Source organism: Paramisgurnus dabryanus, chromosome 21, assembly GCF_030506205.2.
Source record: "Paramisgurnus dabryanus chromosome 21, PD_genome_1.1, whole genome shotgun sequence".
NCBI lineage: Eukaryota > Metazoa > Chordata > Actinopteri > Cypriniformes > Cobitidae > Paramisgurnus > Paramisgurnus dabryanus.
The window spans coordinates 8,326,285-8,349,351 of NC_133357.1; the positions used below are offsets into that span (position 1 = coordinate 8,326,285).

Here is a 23,067-nt window from a genome sequence, read left to right on the forward strand (position 1 = left end):
TAACCAAAACACATCAAAACTTTTCACAAATTCACAGGAGATCTTCTGACAGTAGAGAAAAAGACCAAAAGCACAGATTGCTCGGCCCTGGAGAAATATATAAAGTAGTCTTACAATTAACCCCGCCTTAGTTTGTGCCCCACTCACCCCTATATTTTATTATTGTAACTAAATAAATAAAGAGTCTTAAAAAAAATTATTTGCTGAAAGATTTAGTTTAAAATGCTACAAAAAAAATCATAAAAGCAAACAAAATAATTGATGACTGCACAGTCATGGGGTTTCTGTCTCTCTGGCGTCTCAGAAGACTTTCACCCCTCCACCAGCAGACAGCAGAGGGGTCTCTGCTAATTTACGTCCTGAGAACAGGGGTGCAGGTCGCCCCCATAAATTGTGTTGCTGGGGTGTGAGAGACCCAAAGACATCACAGAGACTTGCTGAACAATGAGGAGGGTGTCACATTGACCAAAGACAGCTGTACAACTACACACACACACAGTCGCTGAATACAGGCCAGAAAAACAGATGTTCCTGCACGGCACCACAAAGAGAGGAGAGAGAGAGAGAGAATAAGAAAAAATGTGTGTTGTGGGACACAGAGAGAGAGAGAAAAGATGAACTCGCTTGTGATTTGATTGTTTAAAAGAATCTTAAAAGTTGTAAATGAAAATGATTTTAGTGCACTGCACAATGATTGGCTCCCCCTAAAGGAGATGCTCTGAACAAATGCCACAGGTTGACCAAACACTGCAAGTCAAGTTTAAATGTCTCTTTAAATACTACTGGGATGTAGCACTTACGTTTGAATTTAAACCATTTCATAAAAATCATAAATATTCATGGTTGATGATTATACAAAAAAAATGGGAAAATGTAAAAAAAAACACACACTGCTTTTAAAAATCAACATGTCTTATTTGTTTTGCAGGTCTCATTGAACAAACAAGTTTATAACATGAGTCAAATAAATGAACGAATGAGGATTGGAGGCAAGAAAACACACACACACACACACACATCGCCCCTTTATCCTGCTGCTTGTTTTTACCCCTTCTGTCTCTGGTGCAGGCTGCGACCTGTGTGCAGATGCTTAGACAAGACAGGCATGCACTGCCATCAGTGTGTGTGTGTGTGTGTGCGTGTGTGTGCGTGCATGTGTGTGTTTTCTGATGAATTCTGCTGATTTCATAACATGATCCATCTTTCCTCAGTTGAGCATTGCAAACAATTCTTTTTAACAAATGGCATTGGTGCATGATGGGAAAAGCAGTAAATTGCATTATGACAGAAGAACCATAAAGCTTGTTTAAGAAAAAAAGTCTTTAATATTTACAGTTAAATTGTTTTATTGCTGGACTGATGTACAGATAATGGATTTATAATGAGCAGTGCTTAATCAGGAATAAAATCAGGTAAGAAGTCCTTCAGTGCTGTTTATGGTAAGGCACCTGATGTCCTATCTGAAGGAGAAACACGAGTCAGTATCAGAGGATCTTTATGAGCAGTGATGGAGATATTTGATGGTTTTTCAGACAAAATTCCCAAATCTTCCCAGAAGTCAGAGGCTGCCAGGACTTGCAGGGGTGTTGATGAGATCTGTGTGAACATCAGACGTGCGCTGACAAGTTTGTAAACAAGATGGTCAGAATATGAATGAAGTTGAGCTGAATACACTTTCACCTTCTGAGGCTATCATTTCAATAAATGCCATCTGCAGTAATAATTATCCTATTGTTGAAACATAATCAGCCTATTAGTCGAAATGAGTGTTGAGTTGTAATCTGCTGTTTAGAAACAGGTCTGAACATCACCTGTAATATAAACCTATCAGCAGCTGAAGAGAATCTATCATAAATTCATTCTGTCATCATTTCAAATCACCTAATACTGAACAATACATATAATTATCATTTCTAGCTATCCAACAGTAGGCTATTTTTATTTGTAAATATTTATTTGTATAATGTCTAAAGTTTTTTTAAATAATTACATTACAATGCTGCAACCCATAAATTGTGCCTCTTTATCGCCATCTCTGTTTGAAATAAGGATTGCAGGTTACTTTACATAGGCCTATTTATTAATTTATTTATAAAATATTGTGTTAAAAATAAGATAATATAGTTGTAATCCAACAAAAAGTCTTAAGAAATGTATTAAATTATTATAAGATGAAATGTAGTTTAAAATAAATAAGTATTTCTTTAAACGAGTTGAATGACGTCAAACTGACATTTCCCCGCGAAATCCCTGACAGATCAATGACATAAGCTTACTGTTGTGAATAAGAAGACCGTTTTCAACATGTATTATTTATATAGGCTGTTAAAAATAGAAAAATTACAACTTGCAGCTTTAGGAGTCATTTAGTCATTTACATTTGTATTCATGTAATTAAAAATATTATAATATATGATAGGATCAACTGAGGTAATTTGGACTTTTTGACACTCACCCTTTTTAACACTCATGATGTGATGTAAATAAGGTTGCAAAATTCTGGGAATTTTCAAACTTTCTATGGGAATTAACAGGAATATATGGGAATTAATAGGAATAAACTTGGAGTTTAATTTATTATTATTTTTAAATAAATAATTTTGCTAATAACAGGGAATTTCATATTAGAATGAATTCTGAAGGATTTTTGATGAGTGCAAATATCAAGATTCTTTAAAATTTGTGTTACCTTGCATGCATGTTTGCTTATGACCAAACAAAATGTTTATATGATATAGTTTATATTACCAAGGAATATTACCAATTTATTGTTATATTATCTTTATTTTTATTTTGACTTTATTCTTGAAATTTAACGACTTAATCTCTAAATTTTACGACTTTATTCTCTTAATATATTGACTTTATTCTCGAAACTGTATTTATTTTGACTTCTTCCTTGACAAAATGCTAGTTAAATCTCCCAATTTATTGACTTTTATCTCGAGATGGTTTTATTTTTTATTTTAGGTTGTCCCTAATCTCCTTGGTATTATATACATTTCCCAAAATTTCCAAATAATAACATCTCTGTAAATTCCGGTTCCTATTTGAAATATTTCCAAAATTCTCCGGAAATTTACTAGAAACTTTCTGCCCCTTTGCAACCATAAATGTAAATTTGTTAATGTAATGGATAAATTAATTTGTTCTATAATCCTATAATTTAGCCTGTAGTAGGTTATTTTCACTGTACGTGTGTGCGCGCGTGCACGTGTGCGTGCGTATAAATAACCTATCCATTGAATATACCCTAGTGGTGTATGATAGAAACACTTGTTGAGACTTAAATACTTTATGATAAATTGTAGTTAAAATCTATAGCATAAAAATTATTAATATTTTATTATTAATAATACAGATGAAATACGAATGTAACGTGTTGTGTGTGTGTTGTGAAATGGAAGCGCGTGTAGAGTTTGTTTGAGCTCCGCCTCTAAACCTTTAACCCCCACCAGAAACTATCTGAACTATTTCACCAGAGGAGCAGGAGGAGGAGGAGGTGCAGGGAGAGAGACACACACACACACACACATACAGAAAGAGAGAGAGAGCTTTAGTTGATCTCAGTGGATCATGGGTCGCGTTCCGATCGCGGCGCGTCGAACGCCTCGCACCCGGTTCTTTCCGCTACGGAGCGCCGCTGAACGGATCTAAAGCTGGCGGATCGGTACCGATGGCGGATCCTCTGCGGAGGACAATACTAGCCAAACTCAGGGGCAAGAAACCCAAAGGAAAAGACCGGCCGAGAGAAGGTAAAGACAAAGTTTCTCACCAGCAGACAGAGAGTGATTATATGAGAGGTAAGGAGAGCCGCGTTAACGGGTTCCGGGCGGCGGATCCGGTCGCCGCTGTTGGTTGCGGCTCGGCCGCGCACGGGAGCGGGTGCTCGGCGCCCGGGGGTCCCGCGGGGGTCTCAGATCAAAGCGCTGAGATGGATCGCGTCCACACGCAGCGCGTCCGCGGAGACTCGATCGGGTTTGGGAGCTGCGAGCACGTACGCGCGAAAGCCCGACGGGAAGCTCTGAAAGTAACAGATGGTCCAGATCTGAAGAGTGGAGAAACAAATGTTGCGTTGCTCGATCACAAGGCCGAACCGCGCGTCATGAGACACCAACCCAACGGAACCTCGCGCGTCTTTGATTATATCGATGAAAATTATGATTTGATTCAGGTGATAGAGAGTTCACTGGAGTATTATGGAGATTTCAGGATGCCTGCGTTACAGAGTCCCACTTTTTTCCCCACTGAGCTGGACATAAACTTGTCCTCGGGCGCTCCACGACATCATTCTGTGGACAGCGAGGATGATGATTATTACGATAACCAAATTTTGCCTTTTTATACCCAAAACCAAGAGAGAAATGCTGTAGAGACAGAACCGGTGTCAGTCCAGACATTAGACTTAGAACCCAATGAAACCGACCGACTGAAGACGCAGCTGAAAGAGGCTTATTATTTGTTGATAAACACCATGCATGATATCCCATTCGAAGGTCAGGTTGAAGATAACGGGTACGTGGACCAGGTCAATAGTTCTAGTGAGTCTCACGAAAGCGTTAGTTCAAGGTCCACTGCCAAGCACACAGAGAGCGATGGGTGTTTGTCAGAGGAACGTGGCGGTCAACGGGTTTTCGGGTCTGATTTGGTTCTGTTTACGGGGTATGAAGGGTCTGTGGAGAGAAGAAGCCTGCCGGATATTTCCACAGCGAGGGTGATCCTTCAGAGGTCCCTGAGTGACAGTGGGGTGAGGTATTCCTCCCCAAACAATGAGGTGGCAGGAGGGGACTCCACACTTCAATGTGAGGAGACGATGGGCGTTGATGCTCTTTGGGGTACCACTCATAATGTGAGTAAAGAGTTGGTGGTGCCCATCTTTCCGGTGCCAGCCACCCATCAGTCATGTGACGCCAGCGGTGTGGCCAAACATCTCGGCGTCACGGTCAACAAAATGCAAGAGTGGATGCAGAAAGGTCGCATGCTGTCATCAGAGATGAAGGAAAGGATTGCGGGTTCCTCGCTGAGAGCCAACAGCGGCCAGACGAGGCCTAAAACCGGCGCCCATGCCAACAGGCCGCAAGTGATCAAAAACACAGCATCAGGAGGGCAGCAGCTTTCAGGTATGAACACCTGCGTGAGGGGTGAAGGATGGATGTCACATTTTCAACATCGAACCTCAGCCTCCTCATTGCGGACCGCACAGAGCTCCTGTGTCTCATTTCTGGGTGTCTTTTAACCGGTGGAGGGTTTTTTTCTTCTCTTCTCATCACTAATGTCATTTCATATAATAACATGTTTGGTAGCGTGTGCCGGTGGTGGCCTGCACACATTAACACACTCACGGCATCATTCAGGTCATGTTTGTTGTGTCGGCGGTGGGTTTTTGTCACAGCTGCTGATATGATGTGCTAACAGTCTCGTCTAACAGGATTGAGTTCAGGGGTCTGTGGTTGACAGCCATCTTGTGCCATGAAACCATCAGGAAGAGTTGAGATCTTACCATGCATCCATCACTTATCCATATAAAACATTTGATTTCCACAAATAAAAATCTTAAATCCTACATTTAAGACAAATCTACACTGGATGTGATAAGTTGGCAATGCAGTTAGGTGTGCTGTACTCAAGGTTGCCAGGTTCTCCTGGCAAAACCCACCCATTTGCTGCTTAAAAGCTATTTTTAAGGGGAGTCCTCTTGTAACAATCGCATTCCTGGTGCATTTTGGTTGCTAAAATTCGCATTCAGTGGCTAAATATTATATTCAACCCGTGGACATGAAAACAACCTGTGGAGTTGGCAACCCTGGTTGTACTTAGCAGTGTGATGTTCATTTGTGGTATTTTGTGCATGCGAGTATGACCCAGACAACGCTGATGTGTATGCACTGTATCCACACATGCATGTTTACAGATTGGTTTGTTTTCTATTCACCGGATACAACATGTTCACATTTCTGTTATTTATTAACACAAAAGTTTATGTGTGATTACCACACAGGTTGATATTTTGTTGTGCAAGGGTTCAAACTGTGCTCTCTTTAGCCGTATGGACGGTCAGAGGTCTAAAGCTTCAGGCTGTAACTGGAATGTTGGGAATGTGTTTTTATTTACATTTATGCCTTTGGTTGATGTTTTAAAGTAATTTAGTACATTCAGTGTGTGCTTTATATCAGATTGTTGATGTTAACACATTTCAGCGTGATTGGAGTGTGGCAAGGGGCAATATATTATTTAACTTATTTACTCGCACATATTTTATTTCAGTGTGTGTGCTTGTGTGCTTACATCCCGTCGACGACATCATCCTTAATTTTACACAGAATAAAGCTGTCTGCTGGCTAGGCGGCGGTGTTTGTTTTCCAGCAGTGAAATGCCCGCGAGTGAATTCCCGTCCCCTGGAAACGCAGAGCCCCGAGGAGGGAATATTTGGAATGCCGAGGTCGTCGTTGCACTTGTTTGCTTAGTGTTCCTGAGGGCTTGAATGCAGGCAGGGATTAGAAAATAACCCGACATTACACGTTCGTTAAAGTGGGATTTGTCTGTCCTGTTGTCTCTGGGTTATTTAAATCCAAGATATTTAAGGAATAGACATTTAAATCCAAACTTAGTTTAGCAACTTAATCTGTAAAGCTAAAGTAACACAAAAATATATGTTGATTTGACAAAAATGCAGATTTTTTATTTGTGTTGTAACATATCAAAGAATTTAGGTGTTTAAGAATGTGAATGTCACTAAAACACGTCTGGGTTATATTTTGCTCATAAATAATAATAATATTTAAAAGAAAAAATAACAAAACAGATTAAATAAAACTTACATTATTATATTTTGCCTAAAGACATTGTTCATTATTGTAATGTGAAAAACATTAAGTATATGTTATATTTATACTTATTGAAGTATACTTATATACGTCTTATGCTGCGTACCAAATGCAAAGCATTGTGTTCCTCGCTCTAGATTACTCATAGAATATTTTCAATTTGCGTGAAAAAGCATTTGAGGCGAATTGTGCATGTTTAGGGAAGTGTGTAGGTTTTTGGAGCACATAAAAAGCTATGGTAGCCGTCACAGGACAAACATGTTATCGTCTGAGACAACAGATTTCCATTTAGGGCTAACGTAGAAACATGATGGGAGCTTCCATGTAAGGGGACCCGGGGTGTATGTAGATAAAAATGGATTATTATAACAATACAAGTAATTTTGTACTGCCTTTATACACCACTGAAAACATAGTTATCAAAATTATATTGCATTGCTATCAAAAGATTAGTCTAAAAATTACACACTGCACCTTTTAAATGATGTGAATTGTGCGGTAAAATGTGCTTGATTGTCACAATGCGTTATGAATAATGTTTGTTTAAAATCTTAAAATCTGACCCTGATTAATGAAATTCTTTCATGCATAAATGCTTATAAGTTATTCCAATGATATATTGACAAAACAGTGAGTTAACCGTGCATACCGTCTTGTTGTAATCCAGTAAGCTGATTGGTCACATGAGATGATGACATCATGATGAGATAGAATGTCAGTATGTGCCTGCTGGAATGTGTGCAGTCAGGATATAAAAGAGCGTTCAGGTGTCACAAAAGTAATAACAAGAGAGGAGGACGGGTGTTACTTTGACACCCTCAGGGAAATTTCTCCTTTTAAAATCCAATAATACAATCTCACTAAGTATTTAGACACTTTAAATGGACTGAATGTCATTGCACTACCACGCACACATTTAAGTTTGTTTTAATTTAAAGCAAGCGGAAGCACACTTTTTTTTTTTTGAAAAGACGTCTCACGCTATCCTCGTTGGTGTTTTGTTATTTGATACAATGACCTTCAAGTCTTCATTTTTAAATGTGACCTAAGGGAACAAATAGTTTTCGAAGCGATTGTAGCACTGTATCACACTTACACGAATAAAAGAAGTCTGCCAAGTAGTCTTTTTTTTTGACATTTTAAGCCTTTTAATCAGACTCTTTTAACACACACTGTTAAATATGTCTGTAAAAATTACAGTATTACTGTCAGCTGTTTACCAGTAACTTACTGTAGATATACATGTTATTTACTAGCAACAGTTTGTTCAAAGTTAAATGACTATTAAACATTAACAAGTCTTTAGCTTTACAGAATACAACTATAAAATAACAGCATCACACTGCAAAAAATGATTTTCAAGAAAAAAAAATCTTAGTATTTTTGTCTTGTTTTCAGTAAAAATATCTAAAAATTCTTAAATGAAGATGCTTTTTCCTGATTAGCAAAATGACCCAAGAAAATAAGTCTAGTTTTTAGACCAAAAATATCAATTTTAAGTTATTTTGTCCATAAAACAAGCAAAAAAAATCTACCAATGGGGTAAGCAAATTTTTCTTGAATTTGAAGATGTTTTTACTTGTTTTATACACAAACTTAAATTGTATATTTTTGGTCTAAAAACTAGACTTATTTTCTTGGGTGATTTTGCTCATCAAGAAACAGCATCTTAATTTAAGAATGTTTTGATATTTTTACTGAAAACAAGACAAAAATACTAATAATTTTTTTCTTAATCATTTTTTGCAATGCATGCAAAGCATTTTGGGAAAGAAATCTGAAGGGGAAAAGGTTGTTGAGGATTTCTGGTTCCCAGAATGCTTTGCATGAAGCTGTTATTTTATAGTTTTATTCTTTAATAATAAAGACTTGTTAATGTTTAATGTTCACTTAACTTTAAAGAAACTGTTGCCAGTAAATAACATCAATGTAAATCTACAGTAAGTTACCGGCAAACAGCTGCATAACTACAGCAATTTTTGTACAGTGCATCATTTTTTTTTAAAGTTTTCTTGGAAGTAGCCCAATTTTCTCATGACCCACTAAATGGTTTTTCCCGCGTGCAGACAGCGTGCCTTGTAAAGTGTAATTGTTTGAATAGAAATTACGACTCCCTTAAGCTACGACTTTTAAAACTGATGCATTGCTCCATATTTAGAAGTGTCTAAAGTTCACACTTGTTTGTGTCTAAGTGTGTCTCCGGCTCAAGTGTACACGTGCGTGAGACTGTGTGTGTGTGTGTGTGTGTGTGTAAATATTCAGGGGCAGATAGTAAAGCTATGTGTGTGTGGGGGGGTGTTGGAATTCACAGCGTGTGTGAACATGTTCGTCTTTATGAAAGACCCTTTTAACAGGCACGGTGAGCTTTTAACTCGATAACCTCAGCACACACGTGCACACTTTAACCCAAACCCCTCCAGCGACAAACTTTACTCAAACCAGACCACAAATTACATCTGAGTGCTCCACAAACTCAATCAGACAAACACAACAACTGTCACGAGCTTCACAACTCACGCGTGTTCAGATGTATTGAGATCTTCAGACAGTTTCAAGTGTTTTGTTTCTTCACAACCTTAAGTGAACTTCAGTGCTCTGTTAAATGGTTCATGTCTTTCACTTTTCTAGAAGTTTATTTATTTTGTAAAGTTTAATCAGTCTCTATGCCATATCAGTGGTAGGTAAAGTTGACAGTTTACATTAAATGTTTTAATTTATCTGTTACAGAAAGTTGCATAGATAGAAACATCTATATATTCACATCCATGAGTGTGTTTCGGGTTTTATTATGAACCCGTCTTTTATGAAAATTAACTATGTTTGTTTGTGGTTAAAGTGTAGTGACCATGTTTTTTGATGTATTGATTTTTACTAATGTATTGTTACTATGGTTTAACTATACAGTAACCATGTTTTTTGTGACAGAAATGTTACGCCCCTTACCATATTTGGGTGATTCTCGTAAAATTAGACTTATGAGGTGTCATGAAACATTTTGATAAAAAAAGTAAATGCTATCAAAATAAGAAGCATACAGTTATAAACATCTCTTCTTGTACTATTTTGCACATGATTTCAAATGACATCATACAAACCAATTTAGTTTTTTTTTTTTTTACATTTTATCGGAAAATTTTCATTACCGCAACGTGTCCATGACTGGATTTGGGTTCTTTGACTTGGGAATATTTATAATTAAAAAATCTAAAAAATAAAAAACTTCAGTGCATGTTATACTATAAACATTTACAGTAAAGAAACATGTGGTATTTGGTGATCATTGGTTAATGTAGAGACAATAATAAGGAATATAAATGTGTCCAAGACCAATTTTCTCATCCTCCGCAACAATTTTCTATTATTGTTTAAGCCCTCAAGTAACTAATATTAAAAAAAAATTGTAAAGGACATAATTGACTGTGACACTCAAGATGGCTACCAGGTAAGCAGTTGTTATTTTTTCTCTCCAGATAAAAGTTGAAATTTTGTTTGTCGTAGTACCTAGACAACTCTTTAGTTCTCATTACCGAAACATGAGTTTGTAAATGCATATATTTAATGTAATATCATGTTGCGGTAATGATCATTTTTGATAATCTAAAAAATGTAAATAATTCTATAGGAAATATTTTTTAAATCCTCTAAAAATAATGGTTATAGTAAATTCTGACCTTAATCTTATATGGGCAAAAAAAAAATTGGCTTCAAGGGCTTTTTAAAAATACTGATGCTGGACATCTTTTAAGTCTGGATTTCGTGAGAATCACCCATTTGAAATATCAGCTCCCAAAACACAGCGTTTACACGACATGGCGGCGGCAGAAATAATACTTCAGCGAAAATAAAAGTTACGACTTATTTCTTTGCGTATACATTTGGGTGGTGTTATGCAAATCTTCAAACACAGTGACGTAGATTTGTGAGGACGTGTTTGAATGAGGAGTTTTAGAAAGGCGTGGATGAGCCGTCCCTTTTAGAAAGAATGTCTCTTTGGGTTCGAGACTTTAATCTTTGCGACTTTACAGATCTTCTTTATGCAGAAACAGCTTTGAACACCCCAAAGACAAATGAAAATATGGCATCATATGACCCCTTTAATGAACTTTTGGTTTTGCAATCTGCTTTTATAAAAGCATGGTTACGCTCTGGAAGCGTTTATCTTGGCAATACGAATCTGTTTAAACTCTTCAAATGAAAGTCTGGGACTTGAAGTGGTTGTGTTTAGTGGCATGAGATTGTTCATTCATGACTTTGTGACTGCATTTGTGTTGTGGTTTTCAGGCTTGAATAGCTTGAGTTTTTGACTTGTGTTTGCTATAAAGTCTTGTGGTCAGCAGAACAGTGTGAACTTCAAATACAGCTCATGGTTACATCGGTTACTCTTTACCATCCCTTATATCAATACTGTATGTCTGAGTAAGACCTGTATGAACAAACACTGCTGACCCGCATTTTCAACACCTTGTTTTCCCTTTCTTAGGCTTAAGGTCTTCATGTGTCTTTAGTTGAGGATCAGTCGAGCAGGAAAGAGTCGCTAAAGAGCTTAGCCGAACCGTTGAAATCCATCTTACATAAGTCCAACATCACATGATTTTGTTTTTGCTCAGTGCTTTAGACGTAAGAACACGAGGAGAGATTTGAGTCTATAATGAGTAAAAGCGTTGAGGTTCAGCAGTGTCATCAGATGATGATATCATATAATGCATATCAAAACCTTACCGCGGTATTACAGCATGTTACAGCAAGACTTCATCTGTCTGCAGAACTGAGGTCGATCGCATCTCAAATCACATAGTAAACAATTCAAGAACTTAATTCTACACATCTGAACACTTTCATTTATATATCAAGTGCTTAGTGCTTCTAACAACATAGAAAATGTGGTAAAGATCAACCCAGTAACTTAGTTTTGGTAAACCATTCTCTACAAGCATGTGAAAAATAGGTCATTGAAATATGGCTCCCCTTGTGATGTCAGAATTATAATAAATTATCTGAGGGGTATTTCGAGCTTAAACTTTACATACGTACTCTGGGGACACCAAAGATTTATTTGACATCTTAAAAAAGTCTTGTGAAATGTCCCCTTTAAATGATTAGTTTACCCCCAGGTCTTTAATAATCCAGATATGGTTTACTCTTAAAATACTTTTTGTAAAAGATCAACAAACTCGCTCATTGTAAATCATCTTAAAACATAAATATTTGAATGTTAATATTGACTAAACGTTTCCTTTTAACGTTTATTTTTTTGTGTTTTATTCATTCACACTAAAGTTAGTCGGTTGTGTAGCTGTTCATTGTTCTTAGACTGTCGTACATTCCCAAATCCCAGAAATTCAGAATTCTTGCGGGGAGAAAGCAGCCTCCACAGGCCGGAATCTTCTGGCACATTGACGACAGTAATGAAATGTTTTGAGTTTTATTTTCTGTTTTGAACTCTTACAAGCAAAACACACACAGAAACACACACACACTGGACAGTCCAAATAGTATGTGGACACGCCAGTGTTTCTGTTCCTGGCATAATTGCACAGTAGCACTGCATTGTGGGATTGTTTCATGAGACTGTGAAGACATCCTGCACACACAAAATAGAAAAGCATGCATCTCATATAAATCTGCAGTGCGTTTGTGTACGTTTCAAGTTTTATTTTAAAGGTGCGGTAGAATGTAAACTGTATTTATAGGCATATATGAATAATAAGAGTTGTTTACATGATATTTTTGTGTATTGTGAGCCTTAAACACCATTGTTTCCTCCTTCTTATGTAAACTTCGTGCATGCAAAAGACCGCTGGAAAACAGACAAATCTCAACATAACACAAACTGTGATGTTACAGTCAAGAGGTACACCATAACATTAAATTACACATTAAATTATTACGTTGTTTCAATGCTAAAAACAGAGTTGTGACTGCTGAGTTAATGCTATATGCTAACATTTAGTCTGATTTAGTCCATACTGAAAAAAACACAAACTTAGCACTCAGAAACGTCCATTAACAATCTCCAAACAATTGATTATTCCTCAAAATCTGTACAGACTCAAACATAAGATCTGTTTACACACACACAGAGCTACTGAAGGAGAAACAGCCAATCAGAGCAGAGCTCAACATTATTATTCATGACCCGTTCAAATAAGATAATAATAGACCATTTCATTTTAAAGGCAAATCCTAGGGTTGTAAATGGACATGGAAAACTGACTTAACTCTTTCCCCGCCATTGACGAGATTTTCCGTCTTTCCGCAATACCGCTATTATCCACCAGGTGGCGCCCTTCCGCAACTTTTTAAACCCGGAAGTATTGCCCTATGGCAAGCTGCTGCATGTCCGTGTCTGTTTTAAAGATCGCTCTGAATGGGATCTCTATGAAAATTACGTCACAAAAATGGAATTATCTCTGCTTTTTGCTCAAAATGTGGTGTTTTTGCAAAAACCTACCCATATTCAAAAGCTGATTGCAAAAGAACCACTAAAGGTAGGATGAAACGGTTTTTTTTGTTTGAAAGCAGAGGGTCTGTTCTTTCATTTTGTATATTGTATGTTTATATATTTAAAGGAACAGTATGTAGGATTGTGGCCAAAACTGGTATTGCAATCACAAAACGTGTGGCTGAAACTGGTGCTGCAATCACACAGCTGGTGGCCAATATACCAAACGACAACATAAACATCAGTTGAGGGCTGCAACTCCACTTTTTAAATGACAATATCCTGGCCGGACTGGTGTTGTCAGTGATATAAGTATTTGAAATGAAAAGGATTTCTTAATGTCTAGTGACATTTCAGGGCCATTTAATGATTAATTGATATAAATTTCTTACATACTGTTCCTTTAAAGAAGAACATTTTCTGGAGGGCATTAAACTTTGGTGAAAATCATGAAAAACGCTGGTGCTGGCTGGCAACTTTTTTTTAAAACGCTGGCGGTGAAAGAGTTAATAAAGACACAAACTATCAATGTAGAGAAAAATTTAACATTTTAATGCATTCGTTGGCACCTTTAACATCTAATATAAAAGCACACATCTCATATAAATCTGCACACGTAGACTGAGTGCTTTCATATTGTGTGTTTGCACACGTCGGGTTGTACACACATTGTTTTTTTGCAGACTTCTCTGTATTAGACTTTAAAAGTATCGACTTACATATTTGACATTTCCTGTGGTTTCATGATAAAAGATGTCCGACCCCTTGAATTGTTTTCCAGTAGTAACATTTGTTATTTGGCGAATCATATGAGAGAGATCACTTTTGAGGATTTCACTTCTTCAGTTTGTTGTGTTTTGTTTCTATGTTCATTTTATGACAGTGGTTTTCTTTTTGCAGCACCGATGGACTGCACGGCTGGGACGTCTGGCGTATCTCACCGTGATCCTTGCAGACGTCAGCCCCACTTTAACCACATCACTGTCTCAAAGAAACGTAATTGGCTGCAGCAGAGCTCGGCTTGGCCCGTTCTGCACCCTGATGATTTTACAACACCAGAGGACGACCACGCGCAAACCCAAACGCAACCTTTAACCGGATCTCACCCGTTTTCAGAAGCGCCGCAGCGGCCCAACGTCAAACCCGGTCTGATCTCCACCCAGAAGCCACGTCGCCCGGATCCGGCCGAGGAGAGCGACGCAGACGATGAAGGGGAGATTTGGTACAACCCTATTCCTGAGGATGAAGAAGCTGACCTTCCACACCGCCTTCCCAATGTCAGGGTGACCCAAACGGGACCGGCCGGCAGACGGGCGGCAGACGAGAGCGTCGGCGGCGAGACGGGGTGCAGAGAGACGCCTCATACAAATGTTTTGCATTCCAGTGAAAGCTCTCAGCTGCACAAGCAGATGTTTGCGTGCAAAACACAGGAGGAGAACCTCACCGTCAGGGCGACAGGTACGCGTCTGTCTCTCCCTGTTAATGCTTTTGTTATCTCACCATCTCTGTCTGTCTCTCTCAAAGCTATCTGTCACTGTATCTCTCACCTCACGGCTGGCCGTGTGTGTTTTGGAGTCTGTAGCTCTCAGACGGGATGTTTGCTGATGTTGTCGTACCTGTCGTTTTAATGAGCACCTGTCATCAGACGGGCGTCTGACAGCTGCGCGTCTCTTTCACGCTGTAATCTGTTTGCATTCTGTAACTGAGTAAAGTACTCAGCAAATAGTGAGTTAAATGCTCAGCGGTCTGACAGCTGTGGAGGAGACATTTCTAAAAAATCTCCCCTGGAGGAATAACCAAACCTGAACAACCTCGCAGAGGTTTTGATTTGGAGCTCAGTATAAATGTTTGATTATATACAATATAATATTTGATTTAAATTCATATCTAAGTGCATATGGAAAAACATAAGGTGAAAAGTGACTATTTTGTAATTCATACTCAACATTAAACAAGACTTTATCTTTATGTATTTTGCTATATTGCCATAACTTCAGCTCTAAAGTATGAAGCAATTTTAGTCTCATTAATTATTAATGCATAAGACACGATACACACATAGTTTCACAGTACATACATACACAAAAAACTATTCAAACATGTAAAATACAATTAGATTCTCATAAAATACTTTTTATAGACATACAACTATTACAAAAATTTTAAAAAGTTTAAAATGTACAAGTTTATCATGGAATGTGAATTTGTAAATCGTCAATCACGTGTGGATCACCTCGGATGTGTGTGTGTGTGTGTGTGTGTGTGTGTGTGTGGGTGTGTGTGTGGCTCCCCCTCCCACATCAGTAGTCGTACTCTTTAGCCAATCAGATTAAAGCTTACCATTCAACCAATCATAAGCGCATGACTCAAGGAAGACTGCTTTGCGCCGTATTTACACAGTTAGTAATGCCCTGTCCCAAATGGATGACATCATGTAGTGTAGACCCTAGGGACCCTTGACACGAGTCCAAGAGGGTGCACCGAAGTTGTATTTTGGGACAGACTCGAGCGTCACGCCGGAAATAGGAAGAGAAGTTGCCCATCAGTGTGAACTCTTCCCTTCCGTCGTTTGATTGGTCTGATTGCTCTTTTGCAAGGACTTCTGGGTTGGTGAAGTGCGTGAAGCCTGCTGCAGTGGACCACATCAAGGGTTTAACAGGGGCGCTGATGAACACACTTTGGAGTGTAAAAATGACAGATGGGACACCCTACGGACTCGTAGACTAAGCGAGCATGCGCAATTTAAGGCTACGAGACCGAAAGTCAACATGAAGTGCGCCATTTGGGACAGGGCCTTAGAACAAACTTAACGCACTTAAGTAGAACGGAAATGAAACCTGGTTCAAGTGTTAACAATTTAGGGATTTTTTATCTATATTCAGCAACTTTCCACCCCTTTAAAAAAAATTTCAGTCATTTACGATTAAATCTTGCAACTTCTTAAACAAATCTTATAGGTTCTTTAGACTTGCCCACTGATATGCCGATATTTTATGTGATTTACTGTTTGTGAATGTATGTATATTTATATACTTTGTGAATGTGAATCAGGTTTTATGCTTGTGAAACTAGCTACGAATGTGTGTATCGTGAGTCTTACGCATGAATAATTAATAAGACTAAAATCGCTCTATAATAAAGCACCCTTTCAGCATTAGCTGAATGCATTAACCAGCTAATGCACATTAAAGGAATAGTTCATCCAAAAATGAAAATTATCTCATTTAATAGTTACTTTTAAGGTATTCTAGGTAGATTAATTTCTTTTTCAGTCAAACAGTCAGAGTTGTATTAAATAATATCTTTAAAGCTTTATAATGGCATGGGACAGTGCCCCATTTTTAAAGCTTCAAGTAAGCACATCCATCCATGTGTGTGAGATGTATGTGATGTGTGTTCGTGTGTGTGTTTAAGGTTCAGCTCTCAATGGTGCGGTGTGTTCTATTCCGGAACTTTCCTCACACACTGTTGACTTTAGCTCTCGCCCACATGGGCGTCACCAGCACACATCAAATGTAAGAGAGAAACAGAGTCAGATGGCGGAGGGTCCCACAGGGTCTTACATTACTGATGACATAAAGAGAGTAATATTACCCATAATCCCATAGGTGACAGGTTACCAGATCTGAGGGTGTGACATTGCAAGTGTCCACCCCCGACCCCTGACCTCTTGTGTATGTATGTGTGCGTGCGTGTGTGTGTGTGTGTGCGTGTGTGCGTGCGTGTGTGTCTGTATGTGTGCGTGTGTGTTTGTATGTGTGGTGTGTATGTAACAGAGCACCGTCCTGTAGTCTGAATCAAACTCCTGAATCATTTAGAGTAAGATTAGATCACTGAACAAACAAATGATCCATGATGTCAAATTACACTTGCAGATGAAGTGTGTGTGTATTATTGTTAACACTTCATAATTACTTGTATCGCACTATATTTGTGATGGGGAGGCGTACAGATATCCACAGAAAACTGGATATCTTCATAAAACAAAGTGGATTTTAGTTCCCATCACTGACAAGTATACTTACCCCGAAAATACTCCGTCTGTGGTTAGTAGTAGTCGAACAATGTCTGAAATTAAACTGACCAAGGAGGACTTCAGGAGACGTAACTTGTCTCTATTTACTACATGACATGACCGAATGCACGTCATCATATTAAATCTATCTGCAAGATAAATGGCCTTTATAGGTTCAATTTAAGTTATATTTATATTTTATTGTTAAAATTAAGAAAAGATCTCTGGATAAACTTTAAATTCATCATGAGAATGTATTAACACATGCTTTTTAGTTATACTCAACTATATTTAGTTTAATTCAGAGGACTCATCTGGTTTGGTTTGGTGCATTGTATTGTATTGTAAAGCTCAAATTAAAGTGAATATGAAGAGTTTGGTTCCAAAAAACGCAATAAATCCATTTTGACTAATTTGTGTAAAAATGTGGCGAGATGAAAACCACTATTTTCTGTTACAAAGATTCACATAGCATCTTTAGGTTATCATAAAACATAAAAAATTTTAATCCATAATTTGATTTTCAAAGATTTATTATAAAAACTGATTATTTGTCATAATAAGAACAGTGTCATTACTGCTAGCATCCTTTGGACGTCGTAGCTGAACTTTTTTGACCGCGATCAGCTGTAAAATGTTTTGGTCTTGCTAGATTTTCGTTGAGTTTGAGTAAAATAATGGAAAGTTACTGGGGTCAATGTGTTAGCATGACAGAGGCTTAATGCTAGATCATGAAGTACAAAGTATATAAGGAAAACTAGGATTGCGTGTGTATTCTGTGCCGCCATTATTGTTTACATTGCGTGGAATGGTGCGCTGTGATTGGTTGAGCGGATTTATTGCATTCTGCAATCTGCAGAAAAGGAGGACTGGTATTTGTTGCGGTTTGGAAAAAAGGGAGAAAAATGACAGAATAACACAGCGGATATCGGATTTTGAGTAAAATACAGAATTAACTTTTTAATACTGACCTGATACAATACTGATTTTGGCGGTAACAAATTTTTAAAATGCTGTTTTAACCAAACTTTTCTTTTTTTTTTATTTAATTTGTAATATTTACAACACCCATTATCTCAAATCTTTTTAAACATTTAAAATAATTTTGCACAACACAGACTTTTAAAAAAATTACCCCAAAAGCTAATTCTGTCTGGCCCTGGTGATGAATGACCGGTTTGACTGTGTGTGTTATGGGCGTTTCACACGGTACGCGGCAACCACGAGTCTCTAGTTTATTTTCAATAGTAGACATGCAAAAAATGGCAAAACGGGAGCGGTTATAGAGATGAAGTGAAGTGAACACGGCTTTTCATGGCAGGCGTCGTTGACGATAAACATATTTTCACTAAATGCCGCAAAAAACGCCTCCACTACACGAGAAAAGCTGTAGCCACTGTGAAAACGCCCCTTAAATTATTATTACATAAATTATGCTGTGTTTGTAGAGCTTGTGTTGGTTTTTCTTTTTCACACTAGCGTGTCTGTTTCCTGTCTTTAAACTGCCTGGGTCTCTCTCTCTCTCTCTCTCTCTCTTTAACAGAATTGGGTCTTTGTTTTATTTGGGAGGGTGAGTACCAGATCAGACGGTGAGCGTTGAGGGGCTGAATTGGCCTGAACTGCAGCAACAGAGCTGCTGTTGTGGCAAAGCAGAGGAAGATGTCATGTGATCAGAGAGAGAGAGAGAGAGAGAGAGAGAGAGAGAGAGAGAGAGAGAGAGAGAGAGTGTTTGGGTTGAATGTATGATTTGTGTATGTGTTGAAGTTTTATTATATGAATGTGTTAATGGAGAGAGGAGGAGCACTGAGTTCTGTTGATGGAGAGATTTAACCACAACGCTCTCATCCAATAAAAAGACTTCTGGAATTCTGGAATATCACTTCAATCCGGAATGTTCCACAGATGTTCAAAGTTTTTGATGTGCAAGCTGGAAAGGGACTTTTTTGGATATATGTACTTATTATAGTTATGTGTGTGTGAGAGACGGGGAAATTCTGTGGTCTGAACAGTAGAACACAGGAAAGAAGGAATGAGAGCAGGAATTATGGGTAATAAATGTTGCTGGCCAGCACTTTTAATAATTCAATGGATTATTTATCTAACGCCACACTTACCTTTTGAACACATTTTATGAGATGAGTAGAGCCGTCGGTCAGCAGATGATGTTGTGCTTGAGATGGTTGGTGCTGTCAGAAGATCAGTATATTCAAGCATTATTGAGATTATCTGTGCGTCACCTAATGCTGCGTTTACAACAGTCGCGGTAGAGGCGGCAAGCGCGGGTGATTTACATGTTAAGTCAATGCAAAGACGCGATTACACGCGAATGCGAATTGAGCGTTGCCGCAGGAACTTCAGCGGATTTCCGCGCCGCGTTAACCAATCAGGACCTTGCTGCACTAGTGACATGATTACAGGAAGCGAGCGGAGTGGCAGAATCTCTGTGGAGTCGCAGAAGCCCCTCCCATGACGCAAATTTGCGCATGAATTTCTCGAATGACTAGACTTTCATGCACGGCTGTCAAGCGTGAATGAAGCGACTGAACTCAAATGTTCAAGCGTCCAACTACGCGCAAATAGCGCATTTTTGCCGCCCCTACCGTGGCTGATGTAAACACGTCATAAGACTTTTTACCATGAGCAGGGTATTTAACTAATTACACTTTCTCTCTTTTATCTAACAGATCCATCAGAGCAGTTCACCGGTGGGCCGTCTCCTTCCTCCAGTCCAAACCAAGCTAAAAGAAGCACCGCTATAAACTGGTCATTCCCTGATAAAATCAAGTCACCTCGAACTGTCCGAAAACTCTCAATGAAGATGAAGAAACTGCCGGATCTCAGCCGGAAACTTAGTGTTAAAAACCCTGTTAGTAACGAGACCAGGTTGGCCACAACCAGGACAAACGGAGGGGAACTCGTGCCGTCTCAGCCCCGGCTGTCGCCGGCGGGTGTGGCGACCGCACTGGCCAGCGGTAACGTGATTTGGCGGTACCATCTAGACAGCAGCATCTCTTCGCAACATAACTGCGATAAGAGGCGAAGCAACAGCGGCGGCGTTCCAAAATCGGCCAGCAAAGGAGGATACCTCAGCGACGGAGACTCGCCCGAACTCGTGGCAAAGTCCGGCAAGCACGGCCCCTCCAACAGAAAGAATAGTAAATCTCGGGAAAGGGATCCGAACGGTAACGGCGGAAACCCAAAGCATCCTGGCACCGATCTTGACATCGACGCCTTCCGTTCGTACAGTTTCTCCGAGCAACCCAAGTGTCTGTCGTACATCTCGGGACTGATGAGTCTGCACTTCTACGGCGCAGAAGACCTGAAGCCTCCGCGAGTCGATTCCCGAGACGTCTACTGCGCCATCCAGGTGGACTCCGTCAACAAAGCTCGGACGGCACTTCTGACCTGCCGTACAGCCTTTCTCGACATGGACCACACCTTTAACATCCAGCTGGAGAATGCTCAGCACCTCAAACTCGTTGTCTTTAGTTGGGAGTCGACGCCACGGCGGAACCGGGTGTGCTGCCATGGAACTGTGGTTCTGCCCGCCCTGTTCCGCGTGAGCAAGACGCATCAACTGGCGGTCCGTCTTGAGCCGCGGGGAATGATTTATGTGAAGTTGAGTCTGATGGAGCAGAAGATGAACTCTCTGAACGGTGCAAAAGGTGACCATGAGCCGCAGGTGTTCGCTGTCGATGCTCGCCGTGTGGTGGAACGAGAAGCGTCTGGACTGATGGTTCCACTGCTTATTGAGAAATGCATCACTGAGATCGAGAGGAGGGGCTGTCAGGTGAGAAAAGAGCTTCATGGGGTTTTCATCTGAGAATGTTTTGTTGGATTTTGTGTTGGAGGCAATATTTTTTTCTAGTGGCGAGCAACCTTTTAATTGGGATTAGTCACAATTAATTGCATACAAAATTATTTTGTATGCGATTAATTGTGACTAATCGCGATTACTGGCGTTTGTGTATGTATGTGCTTAAATAAACTTAATAATTACACATAGCACACACACACATATATATTATGCAATCACAAACTTTTATTTTGTATTCGATTAATTGCGATTAATCATTTTTCCATCACTATTTTTTACTCTTATTTAAGAACACACTTTACATTAAACACTTCTGTCATTTGTTTGGGTTCAAGTGAGCTCACCATCTGTTCTCCATGAACATACAGACGCACACAAACAAGCTTAGCAAGGCCTCTGCATGGTTTGTGTACCCAGGCGCGTTGCCAAAGTTCGAGTCATTCATCCCCGTTATACACGCACAGCACACAATCTCTCTTAGTGTCACACAGAGTTTAATGGCGTTCTCGGCCATTCATTGTGCTGAGTGTGTCTGCTGTCCTCAGATCAGATTTATCTTTGAATGTTTACACAAACTGCTAAATAGTGAGGTCATATCACAACAGGGTGTAGTGTGCTACAGATGAAAATATTTCTTGTGCACTGCATACTCATTATATATATTCAGTTTTTAATGATTGGTCAGTCTGACTGTGTGTTCATGAGTGTCTGTGTGAGTTTGCACACGTGAGTCTATATGTGTGTGTAAAGGATTAGCTGTGTGTTAATTTGATCGCTCTGTGAGGGTCCGTCTTCCCTGTCATACATTTAAAGTAACAGGTCACCCTAAAAATAAGAATGTTGTCTTTATTTACTCGCCCTCATGTCGTTCTGTTATATTTATAGTGCTATCAAACAAGTGTTTAAAGAGCGGTTGTGCTATGATTTAGCCTATGACCTCCAGACATCTGGCTTTTCTCCAAATGAGATATGAGATATATATTTAGACTTTGAGTTGAATGCTGGCGTGTGGTTTTCACGGTTATATAAAATCTCATGTGTACAGTAGAGTCAGAGAGCTAAATCTGAAACCAAAGAGGAAGAGAGAGAGGAAGCTTTTGGTGGATATAGGAAACACTTCAGCTCTTTATAACCCAGCCGTGGTGAAGATATTTGTTTCTGGCACACCGCACTGCTCTGAAATCAGCTACTGTTTCACATTGAACCAAAATGGCTGATGTTTACTGGACCTTGAGCTGATAAATCTTCATCTGTTTATAAAGGAATACTGCACGCTATTCACTGCATACAGATTTGTATTAAAACTGTAAAACTGAAATGCAACACAAAGTGTGTCATATGACCTCCGTACATTAAGTGTTGTATTTAGGCAGGATCTGATCAAAGTCAGTCTGATCTGATATTAGTAAAGAGACAGATACATTTAGTATGGGATACAAAGAAACAATCTGTATGTTCTATTGACAACCGATGATAGTTCTATGTGTTTGATTGACATCCCATAATTCTATGTGTTTGATTGACAGCCGATGATTCTATGTGTTTGATTGACAACCCATGGTTCTATGTGTTCGATTGACAGCTGATGATTCTGTGTGTTTGATTGACAGCTGAGGTGTCTATGTGTTTGATTGACAGCTAATGATTCTGTGTGTTTGATTGACAGCCAATGGTTCTATGTGTTTTATTGACAGCCAATGGTTCTATGTGTTTGATTGACAGCTAATGGTTCTATGTGTTTGATTGACATCCCATAATTCTATGTGTTTGATTGACAGCCAATGGTTCTATGTGTTTGATTGACAGCCGATGGTTCTATGTGTTTGATTGACAGCTAATGGTTCTATGTGTTTGATTGACATCCCATAAATCTATGTGTTTGATTGACAGCCAATGGTTCTATGTGTTTGATTGACAGCCGATGGTTCTATGTGTTTGATTGACAGCCGATGGTTCTATGTAGGGCTGC

General features: G+C 39.0%; 1 protein-coding gene across 2 annotated transcripts in view; it reads left to right on the forward strand.

Annotated features, from left to right (window-relative positions):
* The first annotated feature begins 3,355 nt into the window (after positions 1-3,355).
* Positions 3,356-23,067, forward strand: part of syde2 (synapse defective 1, Rho GTPase, homolog 2 (C. elegans)) — a 31,853-nt gene continuing 12,141 nt past the window's right edge. Inside the window, exons 1-3 of one of the 2 annotated variants that reach the window (XM_065269049.2) lie at positions 3,356-5,120; positions 14,167-14,724; positions 19,966-21,071. In XM_065269049.2, the coding sequence (XP_065125121.1) occupies positions 3,677-5,120; positions 14,167-14,724; positions 19,966-21,071 (3,108 nt within the window). In that variant the 5' untranslated portion in view covers positions 3,356-3,676. The remainder of the gene's footprint in view (positions 5,121-14,166; positions 14,725-19,965; positions 21,072-23,067) is intronic. The other variant, XM_065269050.2, reaches the window with a different exon arrangement.